The sequence below is a fragment of the Mangifera indica genome, chromosome 4, assembly GCF_011075055.1.
Source record: "Mangifera indica cultivar Alphonso chromosome 4, CATAS_Mindica_2.1, whole genome shotgun sequence".
Classification (NCBI taxonomy): domain Eukaryota; kingdom Viridiplantae; phylum Streptophyta; class Magnoliopsida; order Sapindales; family Anacardiaceae; genus Mangifera; species Mangifera indica.
The window spans coordinates 16,162,007-16,180,811 of record NC_058140.1 but is presented as its reverse complement, the minus strand read 5'-3'; the positions used below and the strand labels follow the sequence as shown (position 1 = coordinate 16,180,811).

Below are 18,805 nucleotides of genomic sequence, written 5' to 3'. Positions count from 1 at the left end.
TGTAATTTCAATATTTTATAGTTTGATTTATCTGTGTTCATTTCCTGGTTTTTGCGTTGGTTTCAACTCGCAAAGCTATCATGAGAAATAACCCTGGTGTTAAAAATCTTGAAAATTTCATTCCTTAATGAAGATTTTTTCATCTTCACAAGGTTCTTGGAACAAGAAGTACCAACATTCAACATCTTGATCATTAGTAACATTTATCAAGGGAACTTAGGCTTCTTCTTATGCCTAGTAACTTGGCTGGAGTCAACTTGGGTGAGACATGGATAAGGTGACACTTTCTCTGCTGTTGTCTCGTCTTTGAGTGGATGCGATGACTCTGCTGGTGCTGCAGGCCCCTCCAAATTGAGAGTTGAAGGCACCTCTATAAAAATACTATTACTCTGTGATTGAGCTGTGAGTGATGTTTCTAACTCTTGTGGTGATGAATATTCTGATGTTGCTACTGGTTCCATTGCCTTTTCCTGTGTGCCAAGTCCTCTGCCTCGACCTTTGGATCTGCCTCGCCCTCTCATCAATGGGGATTTTGTTTTGGTTGGCCTTGGAGCTATTCGAAGTTGTAGCCCCTCCATATCATTAGCTTGTGAAGGAGATGGTGGTGCCATGGTTGTGGTAGGTGCTGGTATTGTCTCGAAGTGTCGAATCTCCCCAATCATTTGCAACACACGAGTGCACATATTCCGGATATCTGTCAATGACTGCATAGCACTTTCACTGGTAAAAGTACAAAGGGCTGCAGAACATTGATTGTGAATATCTGTCAAGCTATGGACCTTCCATTCAAAGTGTAGAAATCCAATCAATATTTGACTGATAAGTAATACAAGACCAATAGCCAAACAACTTGTAATAATTCATACCAGTAAATGTGACATCCCACCAGCAGGCTGAATCCGCTTATGTGGTCTTTGGGTGAGTGGGGTAATCAAATGACGAGTTATGCTTCGATACCACTTCATGTATGGATCATGATAATGCATAGGGCTCTCTTCAGGCTCAGCGATAACTATACTTTTATCCCGAGATGCCCATAACTTGATATATCGTTGATGATATGCCTTCCAGTTGTAATGATGTCTGCCCCGCCTATCAACTGCATGGACTTTGACCTCAGTATCACACTGCACAGGAATTTCTTGTTTGAGGCCAAATTGGCGTAGAACCCTATCAGGACGATGCCACTCAACAATGTCAAAGCAAATAAGTGGAGCAATTGTCCTCCACACATGCTGGTCCCTAACACATACATCTGCTAGAGACACAAGTAACTCAGACGTGTATGGCTGCCATATCATCTGAATTTTAGTGGGGAAGTTCCAGTTAAAAATATGAACTAGCATGAGCATGTGCATCTCATTATATGTACAAGATCATAAAAGAACACTCAGTCAAAAGTAAACCTGATTGAAAGTTTGTTGATCAAGCTGATCTCGATAAAATATCAATGCCCTATGAGGGTTATCTCTGCGGATGACAGGAGACCTCCATCTGTTATAGAAAAGAACAGTTGTAAGACAACTAAGTACATTTATAAAGCATATAATAATGCACTATCATGATAAAATACCTGCATCCTAATGGATCTACTGGTAACACCTCCCGATTGACCATCTCAACTTCTGAAGCTTGCACATTATTCTTTACAGCTTCACCATCTGGAACAATTGGATCCTGCTCTTGGGCAACAAATCTCTCAGGGCGACCAATATGCAAACGTTCCCATGCCCATAACTGTAGAAATAGGAATTTACACAATAACAAGGGAAAAGATAAATTATTATGCTTAATATACCATACTTGATGAAAGTACATTTTAGTACACATACTTGTAACACCATTAGAGGACCAGAAATTTCACTGGCCCCCTTCTTACTAGCCCGGCAAAGTTCACGATAAAGGTAGGCTAGTACTGCACTACTCCAGCTATATTTCCCTGCAGACTTAAAATCCCTTAGAAGAGGTAAGAATATCAATTGCACATCCGAACCAGATTTATCCGCAAAGAGAGACCCCAACAAGCCTAATATATATGCCCTAGCATAGCATTGCATAGTTACTTCATCAGCATCTAACGGTAGATGTTGGAACTGGCCTCGTAACCAACTAAGCTTCAGGGTTGAACCATGCAGAACATTAGGATCTGGTCTCACCCCTAACAACTCCTCGCAGAGGTCATCCCACTGGAGGTTAGCACTACCAGTCACTGGATAACCATGTACACGTAGGCCTAAAAGCACTGCTACATCTTGTAGTGTGACAGTACTCTCACCCACAGCAAAATGAAAGGTGTGTGTCTCTTGTCTCCATCTCTCAACCAATGCAGTGACCAAGGGCCAGTCAAGCTGAATAAAACCAATTCTGTATACTCCATATAATCCAGCCTCAACTACAAAATGACGAATACGGTGATCCAATCGCCACTCCCGCATCATTGTACCCAATCTCTGTCTACATGTCAAGACGCCAGGGTCCTGCAATCAAACATTGACTTCACTTATTTTGTATTGAATTAATCATACAGCAGATGCAGTTTAACTTCATTGGCGGAGAGTGAAGTGATACTAACCTCTCCTGCCCATATGGCTTCAGATCTATGCTGGTCTTGCAACACAAGCACAGACTTGTCACTTGGTCCTGGCTCTAAAAAGGTATCAGGGTTGGTATTACACTTGTAGCCATCTACTACTATCTGTACATAGAATTGTCACAACTCTTACTTTAAATTGAAAAAAAGAAAGAAAGAAAGAAAGAAAAGAAAAGAAAATCAATCCTATGACATCAAGAAATTTAGTATGTTTACCTGACTATCATAGCAGACTGGCGTTGTGACTTGATTATCCACATGGACTTGTGTTGTGCTATTTACTTTATCACCGCAGCCAAGCGGAGCTGTGATATTTACTTGGCTATCTATGCTTGCTGGTTCTCTTTCCAAATACAACTCCAAACAATTTGTTCCAGGCTGGCGTGCCACATCAAATACAATATCCAAAGACTCATCATCACTAATAGGCACAGGTATGAATTCCCTACAGGCTGGATACCTGCATATGACCTTCATTCTAATCTGTTGCCGGTCAAACCCAGTAATCTCGTACATCTTTTCCAGCAATTCATTATGTGTTGTTTCATAGGTAACCCTGACGGGCTTTGGGATGGCACCTTCATAAGTAATGCCTCGTGCTCCATTTGTTATCCTCCCATTCCAGTAACACATTAGTGTGACATTTTCTCTAGCCATTTTCTACCATTCACTAACAAAACCATATCACGATATGATATCAGCAGTGTCTTTACAAAGTACAACTCTGAACATATAATTATCAGAGAAAAGAAATAAAACAACAAAAATTATTCCTCCTCTAAAAGATTAATCAACTTGCCATCATCCTAAACACACAAAAAACTCATTGTCAGAGTTTTATCAAAAACCCTCCAAATGGAGTACTCATTCACTAGAACTAACATTATAACTTGTTTTCAATAAACTTCCAAACCAATAAATTTCTGTGTAATGAAACATTCTGAAACCCAAATGCAACATCACTTCACTTTCCGACTACTAAACCCATTCTATAGAACATTAAAAAAAGTTACATAATTTTCAATAGATACTGAAAGACCAAAGCTTATAATTTGAAAAAGGTTATACTAAATGAACTATCAATCATTTCTTTGCAAGCACAATCAAGATCATCACATTCATCAACATTATTCAAGTTGCAGCAGTTCCGTTACTTCAATAAACTGTGGGATTAAAAATGAACAATCTTGAGGCCTGAGTAGACCCATTTAAATGACAAAATTAAATGGTTTCTGTTCAATGAGGCATATTAACAAACAGTTAGAGTGCACATGAAGAAACCAAAAGCAGATTTTATATTAATTGGAAAGCCCAACCGGGATACACAAGAAAATATAATTAAATACTGGGAAAGATACCTAAACCTGGATTTTTTGATATTTGATTTGAGCCACTAACTTTGGTACTTCGGTAGCTCAGTTTCTCTTTGTTTAATTGTTTCCCCAGAAGAACCGTTAGTTGCTTTCACGACTTCATGCATTGATTAACCTCAACTCAGTAAAAACGCGTATAATTTACGTTTCCGTTTATTTTACGTATTAAATATGGTATTTTGAATTTTTGAAGCTAACATATATTAAATGTATATTTTACATGTTTTTTTTTAATTTTTAAAATATTTAAATTACCTTCATTTTAGTGCCTAATTTTAAAATGCGGAAGTATTTTTTTAATTTTTAATTAATTATTATAATATAGATTGAAAAAAAACCTTTTTTTTTCTCAAACATTAAGTTTATATTCATAACAACATTAACAAATTTTCACAAACTTTTTTTTACATCGAATTAGTATTTTTCGTTTTAGTGAGTTCAACTCTTTTTTTTTGTTATTTTCGGAAAAGATAAACTTTCATTATCTTTTTCTTTGGTTAAGTGTAATTTTGACATGTTTATCATTCATTTAATATTTGATATATAAACTAATTTGGAATACTACTTATTCATTAATCTTGTTGGATATTCCCTTGATGGTGCATCAACTGAATATAATATATTATGTTATATTAGTTTTAATAGTGAGTTAAATACTTTACATATAAATTATTATATCGATTTTAACTAGAAAATTCATAAAAAAAAATATTAAAATTATTATTGATATTATCGTATTTTAGAAAGATATTATTGATATTGTATTGTATTAAATCTATTTATGTGTGTTTCGTATCTAAGTTTTATGCTTATTTTTTATAAATATAATTTTTACCTTTCATTATATTATACTAATATAGTTTTGATACTTTTTTTTTTTTCTGTCTCTCCATTTACCAGCTAGGGATTAAAAGTTAAAGTCGAGCATACACTTGGCGTTTATAGTGCAATCTGGGGTCACATGTTTAATATTTTAGCGGTTTTGAAAAGGCCAAAAGACTATGTCCCACCCAAGTTATAGTACAAATACAAATACATACCCGAAAGGTTTAAAAAATTCAAACATATGTTCATTAGATGATTTCTATTAAATTTTTCTGATAGAGTTTCTCCCTATCAGAAACTCTCCCTAAATTATACTTTGAAAATTCACAATTTCCCCCATAGAGTTTCTCTTTTCTTCTTCTTATCCATCTTTATCTCCAGCGACTAGAATTCGGTCGTGCTTCTTTGTCTCCTACCATCGATGCTTTCTTCTCTTGGATCCAAGGGAAGAAAGCACCCGCAACAAGAGACAAAGAGGCATGGCTGAGTTCTCACAACCGAAAAGGAAAAGAAGAAAAGAGAAACCATAAGGGGAAAAATATGATTTTTTAAAGTTTAACTTAAAAAAATTATTAATTTTTTAAACTAAAAAAGAAAATAATATAAATTTGATACGATTTAAGGTTTAGTGGTAAAATAATAATTTTACTATTATCTCTAATTAAAAAAAATAAAAATTAATATATTGATAGGTGTTTAGATTTTTCAAAACTCACAAATATATATTTATATTTATATTAAAATTTGAATGAAAAATAGTCCTTCCGCGTTTTGGAAAACTACTCCTTAAGGGGCCACTAGTCATACTCACAAAATGGCCACAAAAATAATACTTTCTTCAATAAAACCCTATGATGGAATAATATATGTAATTTCTTGCATAAATTGATATATCATTAATTTTAAACTAAAAATAAAAGTTTTTATCAATTGATATATTATTATTTAGGTATAAAATTATACATATTTTGTTATACATACAACACTATATATATATTTTTAGTTTTCTTTAGTCCTTTGAAAAAATAAAATTGGCTTTGATACAGTGCCAGCTTTCCAAAGCTTTATATATATTTTTTATTTTCGGATAAATATGTGAACTTATTGTTCAAAAATTAAAAAAAAAATTGAACCAAATAATAATAATATTATAGCATCGTCACAAATGAAAGGGGAACTTTTGTTAACCCCGTGTATTTTAGGAATTTGCCAATCATAGTCTTGTTTCGAAAATTAGACTGTAAACCCTATTCCAAAGTTATGTGAAAGTTTGGTACAGTGTTAATTTTATGAATAAATAATATTTTCTTACAAAAGGTTTGCTCTGAAAATATTTTTTTACCCAACATTAAATTTTTTTGAAAAAATTAATGGTTTAAAGATAAAATAATAATTAAAAAAATAAAAAACAACTATGTTTTATCAAATCTAATTTTAACTCTCATATAATCTTAATAATAGTTGTAATATAATTAGCTTAAAAAATAAACATTAAATATAAGCTAAAGCTTATTTACAATTTTGGTTTATCGTTATGTAAGATTCTGTGAAGAGATATATAATAAATAAGATAAAATTAACAAAGTTTATGAAGTCATATATCATTTGTGTTTCGATATGATCTTTTAATCTATGTTAGAGCAGGATTCGGATTGGGAGATTCATACTAGTCCCACTATTGAGGTTTGGTTTTTGGTTCTTTATAATGTCAGTAGTTACTTTGTCCCCATCGTCAGCAAATTTTAGGACCGAAATATTACTAAAAGTTATTTTCAACGTTGGGACGAAATTGTTAGTTTCCTGTTTTAGATTTCTTTTACAAGGCTGTCCAGTCCGGTTTGGTTGAGATAATGAGATTCTCCGAGTCCGCAATAGTACATATGGAAAACATAAGGGCCCCATCAAACATTCGCCCTTTACCTCTCAACAGTACACGTGTCCATCACAGAAGCCACTATATTTTCCAGCGATTTCCAGAAACCGCTCGACTGCGAGATTTTTTGACACAGAGCCAGACAGGCAAACACTAAATGGCTGCGACGGCGGCGGCGGCGGCGTTTAATGGCATAACGAAGGGCGGTTCGCGCACGGTACTGATAACGGGAGTGAGTAAAGGACTCGGCCGAGCCCTAGCTTTGGAGATGGCCAAGCGCGGCCACACCGTTATTGGATGCTCCCGTACGCAGGAGAAACTTAACTCCCTCCAATCTGAATTTCCCAACTCAGATAACCATCTCTTCCTCAATGTAGACGTGGTAAGTTCTTTGTTCTTTTTATTCAATTTTGTGTTGGAATTAGGAAGATATATGTTATAAAAATATGATTTTCAGTTTTAAATTATGAAACTAAAGCTGTTGTATTAAGTGAATACATTATTTTTTAAAAGATTCTTGTCATTAAATTTTGGTATTTTTTTGGTTTTTCTTATACTTTCAATAATTTTTTTTTTCGGCTGGAATTGAACTATGGTTGTCCTTGGAGTTTTGAATTGAAGTGAAAATATAATTTTTAAAGTTCTGAATTATGGTTTTACTTAGAGAATGAGGGTTGTGACTCTGTTTTTCCTGGTACATTTAGCTCTAAGTTGTCATTTTTTTAAATAAATATTCTAGATTTTCATCAAAATTTTTATCTAAATTGTGAAGTTTTATAAAATAGAAAATGAGGGCATGACAAAAAAGATTTCAATTATTATTTTTTTTTGGTATTTAGTATGTATATTGCATTTGATATTATAAGAATTTTAGTTGCTTTTTTAATGTTCCCGTTAACTGACATTTTAAGGATGCTTATAACTATTAAGGGATGTTAAAGAGTTGGAAATGACAGATTTTTATATGCTCTCCTTAGTTTTTTTTTTTTTTTTTTTTTTTGTGGTGTGTTTATTGATGTATGTACTTATTGGGGTGTTTTCCAAGTGGTCTACTGAGATGAGCATGATTGTTTTGTTATGATTTTTACAGAGGTCAAATGGCAGTGTTGAAGAACTAGCACGCATTGTGGTGGAGAAAAAGGGTGTTCCTGATATTATAGGTATATGAATTCTCCATATCATTTCTCGCTTGGTTAAGGCTGTTTTATTTTTTTTTCTATCATGTGGCCCAAGCTGTTGAATGACTTGCTTATTGAAGTTGTTGGAGTTCTTTAGCCAGAACCAATCATTATGTGTTTGTTTAGATTTGAATTTTGGACTGATATTACACACCACAACTTGACTGAGGAGGTATTAGAATTGTTATGATATGTGGATATATTACCCATTGCATTACTTTGCTATCTGCATGTCTATGTAATTCAACTGCTATCTCAGCTAGCATTCAAGAGTTAAGACAGTTTGAATTCAACTTATATTGAAAAAAAAATTCTTTTTCTTTCTTGGATTTGTGCCCATCTTTCAATAGCAAACTGACTTGAAGGCATTTCCAGTAAATAATGCAGGAACCATTAATAAAAATAACAAGATATGGGAGGTTCCCCCAGAAGAGTTTGATAATGTTATTGATACTAATGTTAAAGGGGTAGCAAACGTGTTGCGCCACTTTATCCCATTGATGATCACAAAAAAGCAGGGGATTATTGTTAATATGTCTTCTGGGTGGGGAAGATCTGGTGCTGCCCTGGTAAGTTGATATACTCATTGTCTTTGTTTCTCAATAATTCATATGTTTCTTGAATTATATTGATCTTCATATTAATTTATCATTGTTTTCCAATAGTATCATTCTATGTTGTTACTTAAAATGGGTATTCTCTGTTGGACCTACCTTGCATTACTCTTTGTAAAAACTATAATTTTTGTTATCTGTGTTTGACAGCACCATGGAAAGAAACAAATTAGTTGTGATGCTGGTTTTGGGTTTGTTTATAAGATGCTTAGATACATCAGTAGGATGTAACATTTTACTTTTTCCTTGTATTTTTGTTCTCTATGGTACTATCAAGCCCTTTAGAACAGTAATTTCCTTATTAAGTTATGAAACATATTTTTCAAATGAGAGTCAAATAATGTTTCCTGATTGCCCCTTTTTTTATTCTCTGTGTCATGATAATGTTGGTTTTCAGATTTCTCCTACTACAATGATGAATTGTGCTTGAAATAAATGTATATATTTCATCAGGTTGCTCCTTATTGTGCATCAAAATGGGCTATTGAAGGATTATCTAGATCAGTGGCAAAGGAATTGCCTGACGGGATGGCGGTCGTTGCTCTAAATCCTGGTGTGATAAACACTGATATGCTTGCATCATGCTTTGGTTCTTCGGCTGCCTTATACCAGGCACCTGATGCATGGTATGTAATTCTCTTTTACTTTGGGTTTAAAATGTTCAAGGAAAAAATGATTCGATCATTTTCTTATTCACTGTGATTAACTGGAAATCTCAAGAACTGGCTTTAACTTTATTCTAATTTAATCAAACACATGTAGCAATCTAGTTATGTTAATCATGTCAATATATATGCATGAACACACAAACACATATATAGGTGTTTTCACAGTTATTCTAGTGAATATAGAGGGAAGAGAACTTTGATATTGGGTTATTTCTGTCTAAATTTAGTAATTTCCTTTTTAATTTGGCCAACTTTCTGAGCAGGATGATCGGCTTAGAGAGAAAACTGTCAACTTTTACAGTCCTAGTGGTTTAGTTGTATAAGTGTAAATATATTCCAAGGGTTTAGATTTTCTTTTTAAGATATTAGAGAATGGCTTGATTCTAAAATTCCATTAATAGCTCTCTGTTCTCATTAAAATCTTGAACATGACAATGAAAGCCATTAATCCTTTAAGAGAAGTTTGACAAAATTAATTCAATATCAATCATTTCTTCATCTATGCCTGAATGAGTTCATCCCATTTTGATATATGAATGCTTGAAAGTATACGGAAGTTTTGCTGATTTATGTTTGTTTCCACTATCATTAAAGAAAGCTTTAGTAACATAAAAAATTATCATATTTCCTTGATAAGTATTCATAGATGTCATCATAATGAGAATAAAGATATTGCAAGCATGTGAAAGATTAGGACCTGTTTTTAAGCACAGTGGTTTTTATTTGCAAAAGCCTGCGACCATCCTGCAGAAAATCTCTTAGATAATTGTTTTTCTTCATCAACTTTTCGGATCACTTTCACTGGCTTATGCAGAATATTTGATCTTATTTGTTAATACTTTAAATCAATTACTTTCCTATATTTTTTCGTCTTAGAAATGTATCTTACCAAATCCTCTTATGATTCAGGGCTTTGAAGGCAGCTACAATGATACTCAATCTTACTGGTGCAGACAATGGTGCATCTCTAACAGTGTGATAGAAGCACCTATTGCAATTTTGAGTTAAGGTTAATTCTACCTTAATTCTTCCGCATAGTTCTTGAGGTTAGTGACTACATACAAAAAATCCATGGAACAGTAGCTAATATCGTTAACCTTAATAAAATTAGGATATTTTAATTAAATTCGTTGTTAGAAAATCAAAGAAATAAGCTTAGTAAGACAAAATCAGTGTCCCTTAGGTTGTCATTGATGAGATATTAATAGCAGACTAGGACTTAAGAACTAATTGCAGATGAGTTTCTGAATCAGGTTTCTTCTCCTTTTATTTTATTTTATGTGCCTTTTCAGTCACTGATTTGATATGCATAATTTCAATCAATTCATTGTCCATGCAATTTACCCTATAAATAAAAATTAATTTTTAAAATATTAGTCAAGCAATTTTTTATAAAAGAAACCTTTGTGGGATGAAAGAATTTTGTTATTATTAAAATATATGTATATATGGTGGGATTTTTTTTTTTATTGTACTTCTGTAGGAAAAATCACAAAATCTCTCATAATATTAAATTCTCAAAAACTTATATACTTTCATTCATTGCAGTGAAAAATAAAATTTTATTAAATCCATCGTCAATCACCCATACATAAAAAAGCCAATGTTCACATTCTCAAAATACAAGATCATAAATACTAAACACCACAAAAATAGAAATTATAATATGAAACAACAATGACTTGTCTCAACTCATGCAGCTCCTTGATGGCTAACTCATCCTTCTTCTGCACCCTTAATCCTCTCTTACCTACAAAACAACATAAATGAGCTCCTGAGTCTAGAGACACTAAGTATGTGACTTGTTGCATAATTTTAGCACATAACTTATTGAGACCAAAAGAAGATTTTATATTAATTGGAAAGCCCAACTGGGATCCACAAGAAAATATAATTAAATACTGGGAAAGATACCTAAACTTGGATTTTTTGATATTTGATTTGAGCCACTAACTTTGGCACTTCAGTTGTTCAGTTTCTCTCTGCTTAATTGTTTTCCCAGAAGAAGCGCTAGTTGCTTTCACGACTTCAAGCTTGATTAAAGGTTAAAGCCGGGCATACACTTTGCGTTTATAGTGCAATCTGGGGTCACACACGTTTAATATTTTTGCGGTTTTGAGATACGGGTATTCAAGGGCCGCTAGTCAAATTCCCAAAAGGGCCACTAAAAAAATTCTTTCCCCAACAAAACTAATGTATATTTATGCATAAATTGATATATCATTACTTAATTGATTAATTTTAAATTATTTTTAATTATATAATAATATATTATTATTTAGGTATAAAATTATACATATTATTTATATATATGATATTATTTTTTTTATTGATAACAAATAATATCATCAAATTAACCCCATGTATTTTAGGAGCTCAGAAAGCGTAGTCTTGTTTTGGAAATTAGACTCTAACCCCTACTCCAAAGGTGTTAGTTTCATGAGTAAATAATATTTTCTCACAAAAAGTTTGCTCCAAAAATACTTTTTTATCTTTATTTAACATAAATAATATTTTTTTGCCTAACATTAAACTCTATTAAAAAAAATGAACCACATAAGAGTAAAAAGTAATAAAAAAAAAAAAACAATTGTGTTTTATCAAACCCAATTCAAACCTTTGGATACTTTAAAACTACTTCATGATTATAATAATTATAGTATAATCAACTTAAAAGAATAAACATTAAAGGTGGATTTGGTTGGAGGTATAAAAAAATTATTTTGATAATTTATCTTTTATTATTTATATTATTTTATTTGATTGTCAAATAATAAAAATTTCAATAATATTTTATTACCAATGATAATAAAATGAGTAATATAAGAATAATTTTATTACCATATTCACTTTATATATTAAAAAATTACAAATAAAATATTGATTTTATTATCATTACATCATCTTAGTATTCTTTTACTATCTCTATAATTATTTATGTTTATCAATTTTTATCAAATTATACTAAATATAATAATAATTTATATTTAATAATCTTCTACCTAATTTATTTATATAGTAATATTTTATTTTTAATAATAAAAAATTATCCAAATCAAATATACCCTACATTTGCACTAAATTTGATTTATATGATTTTAGTCAATCACAATATAAGATTGAATGAGGAGTTATTTAATTGACAAGATAAAGTCAACAAAACTCATGAGGTTGTATATCACTTATATTTCTATATGATCTCTTAATCCACATTACGGTTCGATTGGCGTTGGAAGATACATACTAGTTCCACCATTTGAGGCTTGGTTTGGTCTTTTATCATGTCGGTAGTTATTTAGCTGCCATTCTCAGCAAATTTTGTGGACCAAAATATTACTAAAAATTATTCCCAACCTCGGGGATGCCATGGTTATTTTCCCGTTTTATATTTTATTTAAAAGCCTGTTTTAAAATAAATTTATAGCATAAATAATAATATATTATTATATAATTAAATATTATTTTATTTTTAATTTTTAATTATTTAATTATATAATAATACTTCGGGTTTGCTGTAAGATAATGAGATCCTTCCAGTCCACAGTATAACGTTATGGTAAACATAAGGGGGTCCTCTGACATTCGCCCTTTACCTCTAACAATACACGTGTCCATCACAGAAGCCATTATATATGCCAGCGATTTCCTTTCAAAGCCAGAAACAAAAACCGTCCGACTGCGACATTTTTTGACAGAGAACCAGACAGGCATACACTAAATGGCGGCGGCGTTTAATGGCATAAAGAAGGGCGGTTCGCGCACGGTACTGATAACGGGAGTGAGTAAAGGACTCGGGCGAGCTCTAGCTTTGGAGATGGCCAAGCGGGGACACACCGTTATTGGATGCTCCCGCACGCAGGAGAAACTCAACTCCCTCCAATCTGAATTCCCCAACTCAGATAACCATCTCTTCCTCAATGTAGACGTGGTCAGTTCTTTGTTCTTTTTATTCTATTTTGTGTTGGAATTAGGAAGATATCTGTTATAAAAATATGATTTTCGGTTGCTAAAGCTGTTCTATTTAGTGAATACATTATTTTTTAAAAGATTCTTGTCATTAAATTTTGGTATTTTTTGGTTTTCCCTATACTTTCAGTAATTTTTTTTTTTTTTTTGCTGGAGCTGAACTATGGTTGTTCTTGGAGTTTTGAATTGAAGTGAAAATATAATTTTTAAAGTTTTGAATTATGGTTTTACTTAGAGACTGAGGGTTGTGACTCTGTTTTTCCTGGTACATTTAGCTCTAAGTTGTCATCTTTATTAATAAATATTCTAGATTTTCATAAAAAATTTTATTTAAATTGTTAAGTTTTGTTAAATAGAAAATGTGGGCATGACAAAAAAATAATAATAATGTTTTTTTTTTAACGTATTTTACTATGTATATTGCATTTGATATTGTAAGAATTTTAGTTGCTTTTTAACTGTTCCATTTCACTGACATTTTAAGGATGCTTATAACTATTAAGGGATGTTAAAGAGTTGAAAATGAGAGATTTTTATGTGCTTTGCTTAGTTTTGTCTTTTTTGGTGTGTTTATTGATGTATGTACTTATTGGGGTGTTTTCGAAGTGGGCTACTGAGATGAGCATAATTGTTTTGGTATGATTTTTACAGAAGTCAAATAGCAGTGTTGAAGAACTAGCACGAATTGTGGTGGAGAAAAAGGGTGTTCCTGATATTATAGGTATATGAATTGTCAACATCATTTCTCGCTAGGTTAAGGCTGTTTTATTTTTTTTTCTATCATGTGACCCAAGCTGTTGAATGACTTGCTTATTGAAGTTGTTGGAGTTCTTTAGCCGGAACCAATCATTATGTGTTTGTTTAGATTTGAATTTTGGACTGATATTACACACCACAACTTGACTGAGGAGGTATTGGAATTGTTATGATATGTGGATATATTACTCATTGTATTACTTTGCTATCCGCATGTCTATGTAATTCAACTGCTGTCTCAGTTAGCATTCAAGAGTTCAGATGCATAACTTTGCTCTCTTTAGAGAATATCACCAATTAGATATGTGTTAAGACAGTTTGAATTCAACTTGTATTGAAAAAAAATTCTTTTTCTTTCTTTCTTGGATTTGTGCCCATCTTTTAATAGCAAACTGACTTGAAGGCATTTCCAGTAAATAATGCAGGAACCATTAATAAAAATAACAAGATATGGGAGGTTCCCCCAGAAGAGTTTGATACTGTTATTGATACTAATGTTAAAGGGGTAGCAAACGTGTTGCGCCACTTCATCCCATTGATGATCACAAAAAAGCAGGGGATTATTGTTAATATGTCTTCTGGGTGGGGAAGATCAGGTGCTGCCCTGGTAAGTTGATATACTCATTGTCTTTGTTTCTCAATAATTCATATGTTTCTTGAATTATATTGATCTTCATATTAATTTATTGTTGTTTTCCAATAGTATCATTCTATATCGTTACTTAAAATGGAAATTCCATGTTGGACCTATCTTGCATTATTCTTTTTAAAAAGTATAATTTTAGTTATCTGTGTTTGACAGCACCATGGACAGAAACACAGTGGTTGTGAAACTGGTTTTGGGCTTGTATATGAGATGCTTAGACACATCAGTAGGATGTAGCATTTTTACTTTTTCCTTATTAAGTTATGAAACATATTTTTCAAATGAGAGTCAAATAATGCTTCCCGATTGCCATTATTTTTTTATTCTCCATGTCATGATAATGTTGGTTTTCAGATTTCTTCTACTACAATGATGAATTGTGCGTGAAATAAATATATGTATTTCATCAGGTTGCTCCTTATTGTGCATCAAAATGGGCTGTTGAAGGATTATCTAGATCAGTGGCAAAGGAATTGCCTGACGGGATGGCAGTCATTGCTCTAAATCCTGGTGTGATAAACACTGATCTGCTTACATCATGCTTTGGTTCTTCGGCTGCCTTATACCAGGCACCTGATGCATGGTATGTAATTCTCTTTAGTTTGGGTTTAAAATGTTCAAGAAAAAAGTCATTCGATCATTTTCTTACTCACCGTAACTGAAAATCTGACGAACTGGCTTTAACTTTATTATAATTTAATCAAACGCATTTAGTGAACTAGTTATGTTAATTAAGTCAATATATATGCATGAACACACAAACACATATATAGGTGTTTTCATGGTTATTCCAGTGAATATAGAGGGAAGAGAACTTCGATATTGGGTTATTTCTGTCTAAATTTAGTCATTTCCTTTCTAATTTGGCCAACTTTCTGAACAGGATGATTGGCTTAGAGAGAAAACTGTCAACTTCTACAGTCCTTGTGGTTTAGTAGTATAAGCGTAAATATATTCCAGGGGTTTAGATTTTCTTTATAAAATATTAGAGAATGGTTTGATTATAAAATTCCATGAATAGCACTCTTTTCTCATTAAATTCTTGAACCTGACGATTAAAGCCATTAATCCTTTAAGAGAAAATTCAACATCAATCATTTCTTCATCTATGCCTGAATGAGTTCATCGCATTTTGATATCTGAATGTGAGAAAGTATACTTAAGTTTTGCAGGTTTATGTTTGTTTCCCTAATCTTTAAAGAAAGCTTTAGTATCATTAAAAATTATCATATTTCCTTGATAAGTATTCACAGATGTCATCATGATGAGAATAAGGATACTGCAAGCAGGTGAAAGATGAAGACTTGTTTATAAGCACGGCGGTTTTTATTTGCAAAAACCTGCGACCATCCTGCAGAAAATCTCTTAGATAATTGTTTTTCTGCATCAACTTTTCGGATCTCATTCAATGGTTTATGCAGAATATTTGATCTTGTTTGTTAATACTTTAGATCAATTACTTTCCATTATTTTTTTGTCTTAGAGATGTATTTTACCAAATCCTCTTATGATTCAGGGCTTCGAAAGCAGCTACAATGATTCTCAATCTTACTGGTGCAGACAATGGTGCATCTCTAACCGTGTGATAGAAGCACCTATTATGATTTTGAGTTAAGGTTAATTCTACCTTAATTCTTCCGCAGAGTTCTTGAGATTAGAGACTACATTCATATAATCCATGCAACATTAGCTAATATCGTTAATCTTAATAAAATTAAGTTATTTTAATTAAATTTGTTATTAGAAAATGGAAGAAATGCCTAGAAAATTTATAATTTTCAAGTTTAGTAAGACAAAATCAATGTCCCTTAGGTTGTCATTGATTAGATGTTAATAGCAGAGTAGGACTTAAGAACTAATTGCAGATGATTTTCTAAATCAAGTTTCTTCTTCTTTTATTTTATTTTACGTGCCTTTTCAGTCACTGATTTGTTATGCATAATTTCAATCGATTCATCGTTTCATACAATTTACCGTTTAAATAAAAATTAATTTTTAAAATATTAAAGCAATTTTTTATAAAAGAAACCTTTGTGGGATGAGTGAAATTTGTTATTATATATATATATATAAAGATAAATTATGGTGGGATTTTCTATGGAATATAAACAATTGAGGACTTTCCTGTAGGGCTGGATTCGAGCCGAGCCGAGCTCGGGCTCGGCTTGGCTTTTTAATGGCCGGCTCGAGTTCGGCTCGTTTTCAGCTCGACTCGGTAACAGCTTGGCTCGGCTCGTTTTTTATATCAAAACGACACCGTTTTGTATATATATATGGATCAAAACGATGTCGTTTTGTATAAAAATTTTTTTAAAAAAATATACCGAATCAACCCAAGCCAGCTCGGGCTCGGCTCGAGCTCGATCGAGCCGAGCTGAGTCTGGCTCGTTTCGGGCTCGAACCGAACCGAGCCAAGCTCGAGCTCGAGCTGGCTCAGTTCGAATCCAGCCCTACTTTCCTGTGTAAGAGAGAAGCAAAACCATTCAGGTAAGTACAGTGGAAATCATAAATTGAAATAACAATGACTTGTTCCTCATCATGCAACTTTCTGTTGGCTGACCCGTCCTCTCGCAGTTTCATTTAATCATATTTTACCCGTAAAATAATATTAAAAAAAAAAAAAACTCAGGAATATGAAAAAATTTAGTAAGTAGAAGGCATTAGGACATCAACATAGCTTATTCTTATCTTTAGTATTCCATCTCATAAATCTTGTGCAATCTTAGCATACAACAATCATCATCACAACTAAACTACAAATTTGCCTTTTTAGCTCATGTACAAGCTTGTAGTCAATCATGTATAATCATACATCACCTCAATTATAAAAGAATTAAATAATTATTTAAATGAAAAATAATTAGAATACTTTTGAAATGTATATATGAGCGTGACAATCCTAGATGACGAGATATGAAATAAGTAAAAACATGATATTAGAATATGACAAGAAATCAAGAGGGATGGTAGGATTATTGACTTTTACCTACTGAGTTATTTTTATTCACTCATTTCTCTTATTCCTTGTAGATGACAAATGATTTGAGGTATGTTTTGTAGGGAATGAGTGATTTGACAATCGTATCAGCTATGGATGATGCATGAAAAAACTTAGTCTTGAGTAAATTTTCTTATGTTTTGTAAAGTGCATACCTTTTTAATCATATTAAAGTAGTCAAGTGAAACTAGAACATGAATAACTTATGAAGATGAGTGTTACAATTAATTAAGCTTTTAAATGATGAAAATGATTCCAGGCATGCTATGTGTTGGTCTTCTCATCAATCTTGTATGTATCTCTTATTAATCGAGTCATTTTAATTGAATTAATTACTTATGAAAATCTCATTCTCCTGCTTCGGGGTTTATCTCCTCAACCTATACTGGAATTTTCTTGAATCCCTATCCAAACACCCTCGAAATTCTCAACCCTCTCAAAACCCTAGTGAAAATCTTACCAAGATTTGTATTCCAAGCTTGGATGCGCATAATTTCCACTTCCAAAATCTCATCCTCTTCAATTGCCCACAATTGATTCTCTGGCCTCACTTTGTGTTGATCACACGTGCTGTTACTGGAATAATGCAAAATATGCGGTCACGCTGCATGAGTAATGCAGACCAGTGATTAACTTATATTGCCACTATTGGTTTCCACATAGCGCTATGCAAGAACAGATGAACTCGGTGTACCCTTAGCTATCACTGTGGATTCAACATCCTCAGTAACAATCCGAGAAAAAGATAGCAAGGATCAAATCCGTGTTAATGTGGATAAGACAGCATCAGTCGTTAAGACTGTTACTGATGGACTAAAATCATGGGAAGATGTGTGGTCAAGTTACCCTCATCACTCATCCGAGACTGTCGATGATTAACTTACATTGACACTATTGGTTTCCACATAGCGCTATGCAAGAACAGATGAACTCGGTGTACCCTTAGCTATTCAGCATCTGCAGTAACAATCCGAGAAAGGGATAGCAAAGATCAAATCCGTGTTAAAGTGGATGAGGCAGCATCAATCGTTGAGGCTGTTACTGATGGACAAAAATCATGGGAGGATATGTGGTCAAGTTGCCGTCATCACTCATCCGAGACTACCGATGATTAACTTATAATGCCACTATTGGTTTCCACATATCATACAAACTTTTTGATGCCTCTTGAACATCTAGGATTTGGACAAACAGAAATATGTAAAACACATTTCTCTCTGGAGGATTTTCATCTCTTTTGTGTTTAATTACAGGACCAATAATCGTTAATCTGTCAGGTATTTGTACTAATTACTTTACACTATTCTGTAGAATTTTG

The 18,805-nt window shown here is 32.7% G+C and overlaps 3 protein-coding genes across 13 annotated transcripts; 2 read left to right on the top strand and 1 right to left on the bottom strand.

The window, feature by feature from the left end:
* Positions 1 to 97: 97 nt before the first annotated feature.
* On the bottom strand, positions 98 to 4,106 carry LOC123213081 (serine/threonine-protein phosphatase 7 long form homolog). 7 transcript variants are annotated; one of them, XM_044632434.1, is made up of 8 exons: positions 3,949 to 4,103; positions 2,807 to 3,260; positions 2,573 to 2,695; positions 1,833 to 2,477; positions 1,574 to 1,737; positions 1,407 to 1,494; positions 867 to 1,301; positions 98 to 779 (listed from the first exon to the last, which is right to left on the bottom strand). In XM_044632434.1, the coding sequence occupies exons 2-8, from the start codon at positions 3,245 to 3,247 to the stop codon at positions 207 to 209; spliced, it is 2,469 nt and encodes an 822-aa protein (XP_044488369.1). In that variant the 5' UTR covers positions 3,248 to 3,260; positions 3,949 to 4,103; the 3' UTR covers positions 98 to 206. The 7 variants fall into 7 exon arrangements, with proteins under 7 accessions (XP_044488369.1, XP_044488374.1, XP_044488372.1 ...); XM_044632439.1 differs by having other exon boundaries at positions 867 to 1,289; XM_044632437.1 differs by having other exon boundaries at positions 2,807 to 3,396; positions 3,949 to 4,100.
* Positions 4,107 to 6,707: 2,601 nt separating this feature from the next.
* On the top strand, positions 6,708 to 10,395 carry LOC123214763 (NADPH-dependent pterin aldehyde reductase-like). The gene is made up of 5 exons (XM_044634738.1): positions 6,708 to 7,043; positions 7,752 to 7,821; positions 8,215 to 8,408; positions 8,907 to 9,079; positions 10,031 to 10,395. Exons 1-5 carry the CDS (start codon positions 6,819 to 6,821, stop codon positions 10,098 to 10,100), a joined length of 732 nt encoding a protein of 243 aa, XP_044490673.1. The 5' UTR covers positions 6,708 to 6,818; the 3' UTR covers positions 10,101 to 10,395.
* A 2,293-nt stretch (positions 10,396 to 12,688) lies between these two features.
* LOC123214765 (NADPH-dependent pterin aldehyde reductase-like) lies at positions 12,689 to 17,691 on the top strand. 5 transcript variants are annotated; one of them, XM_044634740.1, is made up of 5 exons: positions 12,689 to 13,049; positions 13,739 to 13,808; positions 14,257 to 14,450; positions 14,900 to 15,072; positions 15,734 to 15,989. In XM_044634740.1, the coding sequence occupies exons 1-5, from the start codon at positions 12,840 to 12,842 to the stop codon at positions 15,780 to 15,782; spliced, it is 696 nt and encodes a 231-aa protein (XP_044490675.1). In that variant the 5' UTR covers positions 12,689 to 12,839; the 3' UTR covers positions 15,783 to 15,989. The 5 variants fall into 5 exon arrangements, with proteins under 5 accessions (XP_044490675.1, XP_044490676.1, XP_044490674.1 ...); XM_044634741.1 differs by lacking the exon at positions 15,734 to 15,989 and adding an exon at positions 17,550 to 17,691 and having other exon boundaries at positions 12,690 to 13,049; XM_044634739.1 differs by lacking the exon at positions 15,734 to 15,989 and adding an exon at positions 16,006 to 16,222 and having other exon boundaries at positions 12,690 to 13,049.
* Positions 17,692 to 18,805: the final 1,114 nt, after the last annotated feature.

Coding starts and splice junctions, on each gene's coding strand:
- LOC123213081 (XM_044632434.1), bottom strand. CDS start 3,247: ATGGCTAGAGAAAATGTCACACTAATGTGTTACTGGAATGGGAGGATA. Junction 1,495..1,573: donor GTAGATCCATTAGGATGCAG/GTATTTTATCAT, acceptor TTTCTATAACAG/ATGGAGGTCTCCTGTCATCC. Junction 1,302..1,406: donor ATCAACAAACTTTCAATCAG/GTTTACTTTTGA, acceptor ACTAAAATTCAG/ATGATATGGCAGCCATACAC.
- LOC123214763 (XM_044634738.1), top strand. CDS start 6,819: ATGGCTGCGACGGCGGCGGCGGCGGCGTTTAATGGCATAACGAAGGGC. Junction 8,409..8,906: donor GAAGATCTGGTGCTGCCCTG/GTAAGTTGATAT, acceptor ATATTTCATCAG/GTTGCTCCTTATTGTGCATC. Junction 9,080..10,030: donor TACCAGGCACCTGATGCATG/GTATGTAATTCT, acceptor CTTATGATTCAG/GGCTTTGAAGGCAGCTACAA.
- LOC123214765 (XM_044634739.1), top strand. CDS start 12,840: ATGGCGGCGGCGTTTAATGGCATAAAGAAGGGCGGTTCGCGCACGGTA. Junction 13,050..13,738: donor TCTTCCTCAATGTAGACGTG/GTCAGTTCTTTG, acceptor TGATTTTTACAG/AAGTCAAATAGCAGTGTTGA. Junction 15,073..16,005: donor TACCAGGCACCTGATGCATG/GTATGTAATTCT, acceptor CTTATGATTCAG/GGCTTCGAAAGCAGCTACAA.